Source organism: Saccostrea cucullata, unplaced genomic scaffold (assembly GCF_032062105.1).
Source record: "Saccostrea cucullata isolate Sc308-1 unplaced genomic scaffold, CSIRO_AGI_Scuc_v1 ctg3707, whole genome shotgun sequence".
Lineage (NCBI taxonomy): Eukaryota > Metazoa > Mollusca > Bivalvia > Ostreida > Ostreidae > Saccostrea > Saccostrea cuccullata.
In genome coordinates this window covers 129970-142365 of record NW_026928149.1, presented here as the reverse complement: position 1 = coordinate 142365, position 12396 = coordinate 129970, and the positions used below count along the sequence as shown (strand labels likewise).

General features: G+C 32.3%; 1 protein-coding gene across 1 annotated transcript; it reads left to right on the top strand.

Moving 5' to 3' along the window:
* The first annotated feature begins 1918 nt into the window (after window positions 1-1918).
* On the top strand, window positions 1919-11895 carry LOC134276589 (multiple epidermal growth factor-like domains protein 10). Its single transcript, XM_062758825.1, has 5 exons — window positions 1919-2152; window positions 2289-2350; window positions 2789-2923; window positions 10841-10981; window positions 11147-11895. Exons 1-5 carry the CDS (start codon window positions 2070-2072, stop codon window positions 11596-11598), a joined length of 873 nt encoding a protein of 290 aa, XP_062614809.1. The 5' UTR covers window positions 1919-2069; the 3' UTR covers window positions 11599-11895.
* Window positions 11896-12396: the final 501 nt, after the last annotated feature.

Sequence of the window (12396 nt, the reverse complement as noted above, 5' to 3'; positions counted from 1 at the left end):
ATCAATATAGTTTAAAAACGGACACAATATCTGTCTAGTGGACTGTACCCTGGAACTAACTGAGATTTATGCTCGAAGTTTTGTATCACAAGCTATGAGTGAAAGAGAGGTTTATATCTATTGTGATGCCTGTGAGATGTCTATAGTAGGAGAGCAGGAAAGACCACTACTTCGGAACATTATTTTGAAGTATGATTATAATCCACAATATTCGCCATTCTACCACGAGGAATTTCATAAAACATTCAAAATAAAATTACAGACCAGGACCATTGAGCATCTCCACATTCAGATCAAAGACAAACATAATAAGTTTGCCCAATTTCTTCCATATGCCGAAGTGATTGTCACGCTTATGCTCCAAGGTTCATTCTCCTGGATTTGATGTGTCTATGTATAAACTTATCAACTTTTATGCATCAAAACCAGATTCAAATGATTTTTAGAGAAATCTCTGGCTCTAAAAAAGGAAAACTGCTCAATTAAGATTTACTTGTACCGTTGTTGATTGCATATTTATTTAAAATGAAATGGTGATCTTATTATCAGTTCATTAATTATGACATAATTATTAAACATCAAATTTCCTTATTCTGAAATTTTATTTTAAAATGGCGTTATGCAATTACTAGCACACAATAAAAAAGAACAGTTAGTCTAAACTATAGAATATTTAATTTATTTGTTGATCGATATATTGACTGCATGATTGATTAATAAATTTTCAAATATACCTGCATAGTGTTGTCTGGCCTCAATACAATTTTTGATACATGCATGTAAAAGTAAGCAGTAATTGACCTTCGTATGGGTGTGGGTACAATTTATAGTACAAGATACATAATGTTAACTGACCCCGAGAAGCATTTCAAAATAATTATGTAAATGTGAATTTCAAATATTAATCAAGATTATTTTTTTCATAGAAACGTAAACAGTTATATCGGGTATATACTGTATATGTTATATGTAAATGATATTTGATTTACAAGAACAATGAAACTGATCATGAATTCAAGGAGCAAGGAGCTGATATTAATGGACCGTATCACAACATTTGTTGTTTTCCCCAAAACTCTGTTTAACGTAAAAGAAAAAGGACGAATTCTCCACCATAGGATCGACGTCAACACATGATCTTACAGCATATTTACCACTAATGTGAAACAGATTGCGTTGCTGGTAACCCCCCCCCCCTCGATCGGCCAGACAAGCTCGCAATCATCGTGAAATAGTTTTAAACAGACTTCCCATGTCATTTAAGGTGAGGTTATTTCATTCCTGTTTGCAATGCTGCAGCAAGTTTCGGGAAGCATGTTGTTGACCTTGGTGTAGCCGCTATATATCCAGGCATGTCCAAGACACGATGTAGAAAAGGTCCGGACTGTTTGCGAGTCATTGTAATGTGTTGATGTTCTCCTTTGGAAGATAATCTGTAACGATTCTGGCCCTATGAGATTTGCTATTGTTATCTTGAAAAATTGAAACGTCGGCCATAGCAAGGGGTGCCAATTGCTAGATGTTGTCTTGGTTTATTTGTTTTTTTTGCTCTGCAAAATGAAAACTGTTGTCCGCTAATTTTATGAACAACCCTCATATAACCAAATTTTTTTTAAACAGAAACAACCTAAAACACGTTAGATACATTGATTTGTTTCAAAGATTTAAATGTACTTAAATTCGACATTGGAAATTTGAAATATTGCGTTGAAAATGGAACTTTTTTGAAAAATAGTGCATAGATACAGGATTACAAATGTAGCTATTTTATCCATAGGAAACAATTTCTAAAAAGAAAATTTTTAGGCAATACCAAATTCTATCATATGGTTTAATCTTTAACTTCCGATATCTCTCTAAACTACTTACTGTCGTTTCCCCTCGATAAGGAAACAAACAATTAGATAACTTCTCACAATATCGTTAAATGATACTCACGGAAATTAGTCAAGAAAAAGGATAAAAAAAAAAACAACAAAAATTTAACAGACAAATGAAGTGTATATCACCGTGAAATATAATTTTTGAGCTCTTGGTGGGAATTTAATGTCGATTCTGTCTTCAGTTTCATGTTTTCGACAACTTCAACTACATGTATATATATAGTTGTTTTAATAATTGGAACAAAATATGTCTCTTCCACCTGCTACAGGTATTTTAAACACTTGATTTATATAAAAAGTTGATTAAGCTCAGCTAAATGTATTTAAAATTGATACCTTTGATACCTTTTTTATATATTACGTATGTTTATCATCTTATGAAAGCAAAATTTACAATACTTTTAGGGCAAATGGAGGACCATGCTGTGATGGATACATTTGGGATGAAAATCTAAAAGATTGTAAAAGTAAACCACAAAAAAAAAATATTTTTTATTATTTGTCATGAAGAATAAAATCTTTTTAATAGATGTTAATGTCTATGCGAATTATAGTAACGCGATAAGGCTAATTATAATAATAATAATTAGACTAATTATAGTAAAGCTCGGGAGATCACCAGATCAAATAAAATGATGAGCCACGCCTTGTCTACAAGGCTTTAACGGTTTCATTTAGTCAGACTTCCTCATTTAAAAATGCGATAAAACTAACTTTCTATTTTAAATTAAGTAATAATACTTTTTCCCCTCTGTTTGTTTTAGGCTATGACCTCAAAATTTTACTTACCCTGTGCTTGTTATATGTTCTTTTACTACTTTAACTAGATAAAAAAAAATTGTTCCGCACATATGTATAAATATGCAATAAATAAGCTAAAAGTTCTTTTTCAACAAAATCTCTAGGGTGTCCCGTTGGGTACATTGGGAATAACTGCGCGGGCGTCTGCAGAGCTCCTGGATATGGAATTGATTGTCAAAAACATTGTGATTGTGACAGAAAATACTGTGACCCTGGAAACGGTTGCATTGATCGATCTGGTGCGTAAAATAAAACAGTTGGTGTTAGAAAAAAGCAAAATGTGTAACAATATTTCATACTTCTGATTATTGATTTAAATTTTCAAAATATCAATAAAATTAAACATTGCTTTTCTTATTTATAACAAGATGATTTCGTATGAAGATATAAATGAATTGAAACTAAAGTCCCTATGGAGTCAATTATTGTTATACTTCTTCACACAAGTGTTACTTTAACAAAATATTTTTGGATTTCCTTCCTCACTCAATTATAATAAATTGAAATTTAACGATAATGAGATACATTTTATATAATATAACTTAAAGAGGAAAAATTTTTATGATTTCATATTTATTTTATTTGTTAAAAAACTTTGTCTATGATGATTACCAGTTTACCTCAATTAGAGGAAGGTACAAATATGTTACTGAAAGGAAAGAAAATTATTATCAATGTCATTAAGTTCGATTGCAGGAAAAAAAAACATCGGTAGACTGTTCTTTTCGCGTTTGTCCTTGGGGTCATTTGATTTAGTTCACCACTTTATCATCCAGTTTTTTGATATTTTGGATTGTTGATATGTGAACCCGAAAAAAAAGGAGAAAAAACGCTTAACTTTTACGTCTTAATTTCTTAATGTCCGAGGAATAAATGACCGAACAATGCAAGAAGCGTCCCCTAAGCTGAATGTGTATTAATTTTGCAAACAAAACGTAAAAAGCAAATCTGTTTAAAATCGGAATAAAAAAAATTGACTTTACTTTTTTTATGAAAAATAAAAGATAAAGGTCTAATTAAATTATAATCTTAGTTCCCATGTGTCATAGTGTGTTTTTCTCAATGTTGTCGATATTGCCGTTTTTTTAAACTTGGGGATTCAAGTTTGTTTAAATGAAGGGCTTCGCCTTATTCCGTGGGAAGCTAATTCATGAAAATTTTATGACTTCTTTTAGCATACATTCAAATTTTTTCTAATCATTGGGATTAGGGTGGAGCCACAGTGGGCAATCATTTTACATAGAAATACACAGGAGAAATCTTTAAATATCTTCTTCCAAAGAACAGCAAACTTAGGTAAAAGTTAATTGTGTCTGTATAGAAGTATTCTCAGGTATAGAAGATTTAAATTTGTTCAATTCATGACGCCCGGGGTAGGCTGGGAGCACAGAAGGAGATCAAAGTTTTAAGGGCTTTATGGAAGTTTTGATCATGTGCCAACCCGTTTTACATACCAATAAGACTCAACAAATGATTCCTTATTGCTTATATTTACATTTGTGACTTTTCATTCTTTAAATTTGCCTGATTGTGACTTTTAACGTGTGAAATGCATTATTTTTCAAACCCAACGGCATATATGTAATCCACTGAGCGCGCGTCGACCCATTATGACGTCACTGAGAAATTACGTCGAACGTTTATTTATACGAACATCCTTGACCTCTTGACCCCATACCTGTATTTATACAATTATAAAAACGCTTGCTTTCAGTGGTGTTATATAAAGGAAAACATTTGCAAATGTCAATATATATGAAAAAATAGGGAACATCTTCATAATTCTTCTTCTCAAGAACAGCAAGGCCTTGATAGGTCAAATTTATATGAAAGCATCTTCGTGTACTGTACATTATGTGTTTTTTTTCTAATAATTACTCCCCCGGAGGTAGAGTGGGGCTACAGTGGATGAACAAAGTTTTGAAAAGGATTGAAAAAACTTTAAAAATCTTAGTCTCAAGAACAGCATAGCCTTCATTGTTCTTGATTCACATGACCCCAAAAAGTATAGAGGAGCTATAACAGGGGGTAATAGTCATACAAGGAAATATAAAGGATAATCAATAAATAATCTTAAGAGTCGGTCCGCGAGAAAACCATGCAGAACTGTCCAAATCGAAGGTTGTCATATCTTAATGAAATTTGGTGGGTAGTTAGACTTTATAATATGTTATTAAAAAATGACCAAAAAATTTCCCATCATTCAACATGGCAGCCGTAGGCAGCGCCACCTTCTTTTTGCACATTTAAGTGCAAATGCACTTTAAAAATTCAAGAAAAATGGTAAAATTCACATTTGATTTATTTTACTCAAAATTAAACATGCATTTCCATTAAGGTATTTTTAAGTATTTTCAAAATTGACATTTATCATAATCAAATATGCAATATATCAAAGGGCAGACAACTCTTGAAAATTGGCATAATGCCAATTTTCAAGAATTGCCAAAAGTATTACAAATTTAATGCCCACAATCTTCCAAGACCAATCTTTGAAATTAATTTTTTTATTTTATTGTATAAATATAACTCTAAACATTATCTTTGCAAAATATTGAGCTTGGGAAATAATAAATAATTGAGATATGGGGATTTACAAATTACCAATTTTCGAAAAAAATTGCTCAAACTCAAATGGGTTACAAAGTCAAATATAGTACTTTAAATTATAAACAATTGTTGTTAGATGTTGAAACATGTAACAGTTTTCTTTGAAATAATAATTAAGATTGAAAAATATTAAAATTAAAAATTAAATAAAACTAAATTGTCAGAAATTACCCCCAATATGAGGATTAGCATTTTGACAATTGTTTAGAAATGAAAAAAAAACATAATAAATTGTATTGGCTTACTTGCAATTTTTCAACAATCATATGAATATATATGTTCCTTACATTTTGTAAGTTAGTTTCTTTTTAATTCATAAAAGGGAAATTACAAGTATTTAAATTCAAACGGACTCAGTATCATTCTTATAAATTTTGAGATTTGAACATATAAAATTTGAGTCTTCAGTAAGTTGTTTGCTAGCTGCAGAACTGTGGCTCTCCGAAAAAATATATATTGATAGACCGGAGAGCTACAGTGCCACTCATTGAGAAAATGTATATATACAAAAAAATGCGCTCGGTTCTGGATTAATCCTTCTAAATTCTTACCTCAATTGCAAAAAAGCTAGATTCCAATAAAGATCTTACTCCTTTATCAATTAACGGCGTGGTTTACATCTGTACGAAGTGCGTTGGATCGAATTATCTTGCAAACCAAAATGGCAGTATAAATAGGCGAAATTTTAGATGATCTCAATTCCAGGTCCAGGAGGGCTTTTAGAAACAATTATAAGGAATGTTTTTTGTGGAAACGGTGAAAGAATATGTTAGGAACACACGGTTGGTAAAATTTTTAGATGACAGTTTTTAAGAAGTATATGGAGATAACGAACAGTATTCAATCTTTCAAGTCCATAAAACCATACAAAATAAGAGCAGAGCAAATACGGACCCCTGAAACATCAGAGATGGGATCAGGTGCCATGGAGGAGTGAGCATCCCCTGCCGACCGGTCACACCCGCCGTGTGTTCCTTGTCACGATCAGGAAATAACGGAAAAAATCCGCCCTCAATTCAGTGTATAAATAATGGACTAACAATTCGTATGAAAAAAGTCAGTCAGCATTTGACCCAGCTGTGATAAATTGTATTTGCTGACAAGGTCATTGTATCGACCATAGAACTTTCGAAATGATGACTTTAAACGAAACTGCTGATTTTCTTGTTTCATCAACTTGCTTGCTCATCAACACGGAGAAATAAATCGAGAAACAGCGCACTTTTTTGTGCGCAATAAATATATAGTTTTTTCAATGGGTGGCACTGTAGCTCTCCGGTCTATTATTATATATTTTTTTCGGAGAGCTACAGCTCTGCAGCTAGTTGTTTGCTTTCTGCCAATTGTAAATTGATATGTACAATCTTATAAAAATACCGACAGGGGATAATATACAAAAAAACTCCATAAATGAGTTTAAGAAAATGAAAGATGCTGGAGTTTACTCGTATCCCACCTCCCGAATCAAATAATTGTCTTCTTTTTTCGCTTGGGAAATGGCTACATATAACATTTTAAAAAAAAATTATCTCTGTCTGCAATGGCACGTGTATTAATAATACCATCATGGTTATTCAGAAAAAAGTATCAAATATTAATTTACAAAGCCTTATACAATTTTATTAATAATGTTCTGAAAATAATTTTGACAAAATTTCATAGCCCCCCCCCCCCTCAATTTGAATAAATATGAATCCAGTCTTTTATCATGTTTATAGCCGGTTTTAAATTTTTACCACTTTGTAAAGCAAACTAGCAAAGTCTTGGCTGCAGTAACGACTCATGTTTTCTTTGGTTGGGGGGGGGGGGGGCGATTGTAGCCTCCCCCAAATAATTTTGCCAATATTTATCGTGAAGGGTCCTATATCGGTGGGGTACCTAAATCGGTGGCATCTCCTTTTGAGCTGATAATTTTTAATGGGAAATAGTACTTTATCAATATATGAATGTTACGTAACACAGTAGTTTAAAGTATGTAATGTAAAATTAAAAATATGCCTAGGAATGACGGTGTTTGGTTAACTCAACAAGAGGCCCAAGGGCCACAGCGCTCACCTGAGCACATCGGGCTTGAATTTACTCCCCCCCCCCCCCCTCCAGGCGTTCATCATTTGAACAAACTAGAATCTACACTACCTGAGGATGATTCCATATAAATATCACTAATTATAACTTTGAAGTACTTGAAAAGAAGATTTTAAAAGGTTTCCCTATATATCCCTATGTAAAACTTGGGTCGGCCATTTTGGCCCCACCCTAGCCACGGGGGTCATGATTTGAACAAACTTGAATCTACACTACCTGAGGATGATTCCACATGAGTTTCATCTTTCCTGGCCCAGTGGTTCTTCAGAAGCAAATTTAAAGATATTTCCTATATATTCCTATGTAAAACTTGGGTCGGCCATTTTGGCCCCACCCTTGCCCCGGGGGTCATGATTTGAACAAACTTGAATCTACACTACCTGAGGATGATTCCACATGAGTTTCATCTTTCCTGGCCCAGTGGTTCTGGAGAAGAAGATTTTTAAAAATTTTTCCTATATATTCCTATTAATACTTGGGTCGGCCATTTTGGCCCCACCCTTGCCCACGGGGGTCATGATTTGAACAAACTTGAATCTACACTACCTGAGGATGATTCCACATGAGTTTCATCTTTCCTGGCCCAGTGGTTCTGGAGAAGAAGATTTTTAAAGATTTTTCTTGTATATTCCTATGTAAAACTTGGGTAGGCCATTTTGGCCCCACCCTTTCCCCGGGGGTCATGATTTGAACAAACTTGAATCTACACTACCTGAGGATGATTCCACATGAGTTTCATCTTTCCTGGCCCAGTGGTTCTGGAGAAGAAGATTTTTTAAAAATGCCATTAATTTTTAACAAATTTATGATTATCTCCCCTTGGAAAAGGGCGTGGCTCTTCATTTGAACAAACTTGAATCCCCTTCACCCAAGGATACTTTGTGTTAAGTTTGGTTGAAATCGGCCCAGTGGTTCTTGAGAAGAAGATGAAAATGTGAAAAGTTTACGACGACAACGACGACAACGACAACGACAGACGACGGACAAATTTTGATCAGAAAAGCTCACTTGAGCCTTCGGCTCAGGTGAGCTAAAAACACACTAAATTTATGAAACGTAAACAATTTACATGTAGATTGAAATTACCAATTATTTTTGAATTTGTTGAGAGTATGCAATCAAATACCTGTTTGTATTCTTATATTTTCTCAACTGATGACAAAACAAGTTGCTAAGACACAAAGAAAACTACGTATGTTTATATTGAAAATATATAATTTTAGTTAGTCATTCCTCCATGATTTTTCCCCTCGCTTATTTCATATGTGTTTTTCTTTTCAATTTCATATTCTGATTATGTATATCAAATACTTGTTCTCTGACCTGAATTTCTATGTTGTAAATATTCTTCATTGTCCCCATATACCTGAAATGGTTTGAGTGAATAAAATGATCTTGAACTTGAACGGGGTCAGGTGCCTTAAACAAAATATCAAATGTATATTTTGATTAAAAATATGTTATTACTTGATTTAATTTCCTATTCAATTGTATACTGTACTTGTTAGGAAAAATTTTGTAACTGTTAATTACCATGAAATACATGTAGGTTCCCCGAGGACAGAACCCTACAGAAAACATAGCTACTACATTATGTACATGTATATGCCCCAAATAAAAAAAAAAACATCTGATGACCTTTTATTTTTTTTTTACTTTCTATGGAATTCTTGGTAGTTGATAATGTAGGTTGTCCCCCCTCCCCCACACTGAAATTGCTTCCTGTGGGCCTGTTTTTTTTGTTTATTCAATCTAAGTTGTTGTTTCTTTCTTACATTCAAATATCTTAAAAATAAGTTTTCCCTCTTTCATAGTGCAATAATGCTCCACAACAACTCCCTAGGTGAAGAAAAAATGATCATACATGACTTTCTTCTTTCCATATTGACATACCTGTCACTTTTTACCCAATAATACAAAAGAGTTCAAAGGGAGATAACAATTTAACTCCAGCAAATTGGTAATAAGGGGCTTAAATAAGCAAAAGAAAGTAAAATGAAGTATCCAAATCAGTTATTCCTCTTCTAAAAAATATATTAGATTAGGAATCTTCTCTTTTTCATTTAAATATCATAGAAATAATCCAAAAATATGGTAAAAGACTGTTATTTAAAATATGTGAAATTGTAGCAAAATATGGTATTTCAAAGTTAATTTACAACATGTAGATATTATTTCCCAAGCTCAATATTTTAATACAGAGTAGAGGTTATATCATGTTTAAAGTAACAATTAATTTAATTTAATTTCAACCTTGGTCTTGAGAGAAACGAGCATCTAAAAATCGCTAAAAAATCATACTCATTTATTTAAAATCTATGAATAGATAGGTAAAAAATAAAATATTCATTTGAATTAAGTTTTTCCTCATTAATTGTGTTAATTAGACCATGGCTATGAAAATAAAACAAAATTTGAAAATAAACTGATGACAAAAGGTAACTTTTTGACTTGATCAATTTGTATACATTTTCCATTAAATTTTGTGTGATTTTCGACAAATATGCAAATGAGCTGTTACTAAAAATAGATGCAGGGTTCGACATTTTTTTGTGGATATTCTGACTTCTACCTTTATGTAGAAAATTTTAAGCCACTTAAAATTCCCAAGTTGCAACCTTCCATTTGGACGATTTTTTTTAATTTTGCATGGTTTTCTCGCGGACTGGCTCTTAAGAATACCAATAATATCATTGCATGTTTGTTCAAATCATACCCCGGATCAGTTCCCTCACTGCTCAGTGGCCCTGAGTGCCGAATACAGGATAGAATTTGCAGCTCTTCACCAGGAAGTGGTGGCTTCTCCATATGAGTGAAAATTTCTCGAAAGGGACGTTTAACAACATTCAAACAAACAACGTACAATCACATCTTATATTTTAACTTTTCAATACTTAAAAAAAAAATCTGCATTTTCTAATTAAGCCAGAGTGCCCAGATGAGCAAGGTGACCCATTGCCATTTTGTTTTAACGAGAAACTTTGATTATTTTCAGCTTTTTTGTTGTTGTTGTTTTCTGGACACTGATAGATTTCATAAATGTTTAAAAAAATCTTAGTGCAAATAAGAATATCTATTTTCTTGTCAGTTTATATTAACTAATATGTTCATGATGAAAAAAAAAAAAAGAAAAATGCATTTATATAATGGATTGTGTTAAATGATGTGGAATAAATACCATAAATACTAAATACAACAACGTTATAGAAGAAAAATTAATTTTCATTAACTTAAAAGAAAATAAATTGACACAAGCACAAAAAATCGTTTTAGAAATATTTCTAAAAATAGCATAATGCTTGGAGGGGCACCGGACATTATGGTAGAAAAAAGTCTATGTAATGCAAGCTGTCAGAAAATAAAGGATGTGTAGTTCAGAAACATTTAGTTTGAAATTTATTTCCAGGAAAAAATACAACGATAAAAGGTTAGTAAATATTTTATTTTTCTTTTTCTCCTAGTCTTTGGTGATTGTAAAGTTGGTTTCTTTGGAAGAGACTGCATTTTTCCCTGTCCCTATCCAACATTCGGGAAAAAGTGCATGGATCTTTGTGACTGTGAAAAAAATACATGCCATTATGTTTTGGGATGCTTATATCAAGGTAATAGGTAAAATATAATTACACACAATTTACGTGTTAAAATTATTAGGAACTGGATTTCTGAATGTCGTATGTGCAAAATTGTTTTAGTAACCATGGCTTTTTTTTACATATATTATGTCTCTAACCTGTCAAAAAGTAATGAATGTTTCCTCTCTTTTTCAGGATTCAATAACTCGATTACTTTAGACAGAACAAACAATTCTTTTCCATTTGGTACTAACCAGTCTGAAATTAATAGCCCCGGACTAGTCGCAGCAGTTATTTGTCTGAGTATTGGAATGTTTTTAATATTTTTAATAGCGGTAACATATTTTGGACGAAAATTGTCAAATCGTACGAAGAAAAGAAGTCCAGTACCCATAGTCCAATATCATCAAAATAGAGAGAATGAACTAAGACTGAATAACTCGACATCTTTGCAGCCAAGTAGAGAAAACGAATATGCTGTAATAAACGATACAAAAAACAAGGGTTGCCAGTACATGTTTATAATAGAGAAAGACAACATCGATCCATATATTCGACCAGATCCACGACAAAGAAGATCAGAAGAGCGTTTAGAATCTAGAAACAGTTATGTGTCATTAATATGTGATGAACCCAAGTTTGAGTGAAAGTTTCTGATTCAGGAAATGCATGCACATAGGAACATTATTATAAATATTTTGTGCGGTATATTGTTTTGGTAACATTTATGAAAAATATCTGCTTCCTTTTCATTATACATCGTCGAAATTCAGTCTAATAGGATGTGTCAATTTCACTGCGACAAAAAGAATTGACGATCAATTTTCATGAAAAATGTTCTATTCCAATGATGAATAGGCGATTTGTTTTTTGTTTTCTTTTGTAAAATGAACTATAAATTTCTAGAAAATAAAGTGAATCTTTCTATATAAATTAGCATATATAGAGAGTAAATTTAAACAAAACTGTGGGGGTGGGTATATTACATGTATTCCCCTCAAAGCATGAATTAAATATATACATTTTGTGTTTCTATGGGTGATCAGGCTTAACGAAAGAATAAAGAATTTTCATCAACGTGTAGAACGAGGACCAAACTAGTTGCTAATGATTAATTTTAAGATATTCTTCAACACATTGGATCGATTTGGATCAATTTTAAATAAACTCAACCAAACAACATTTGATCAAATAGAGTATACCGTACTTTTGAACAAGATAATTCATCGGAAAACACAATCACATTTATTTCCACAAAAATGTCGAGAACCGACTATATTAAATACTGTACACTAGATCTAATGTGTTATTTCTATCAAGTCATGATCATATAAAAACAAAATCAAGAATGATAAGCAGAAGGTTTTTTTTTCTTCCTTTTTTAAAGTTGACAAGTTTATGCCTTCATTTTGCAGTTCGACAAAGGCATGCATTTTTTTTCTAAA

Bases quoted from the DNA above. Each gene is read 5' to 3' on its own strand.
- LOC134276589 (XM_062758825.1), top strand. From the start codon at position 2,070: ATGTTTTCGACAACTTCAACTACATGTATATATATAGTTGTTTTAATA. The intron at 2,351-2,788 runs GTAAACCACAAA...CAAAATCTCTAG, and splicing joins AAATCTAAAAGATTGTAAAA to GGTGTCCCGTTGGGTACATT. The intron at 2,924-10,840 runs GTGCGTAAAATA...TTTTTCTCCTAG, and splicing joins CGGTTGCATTGATCGATCTG to TCTTTGGTGATTGTAAAGTT.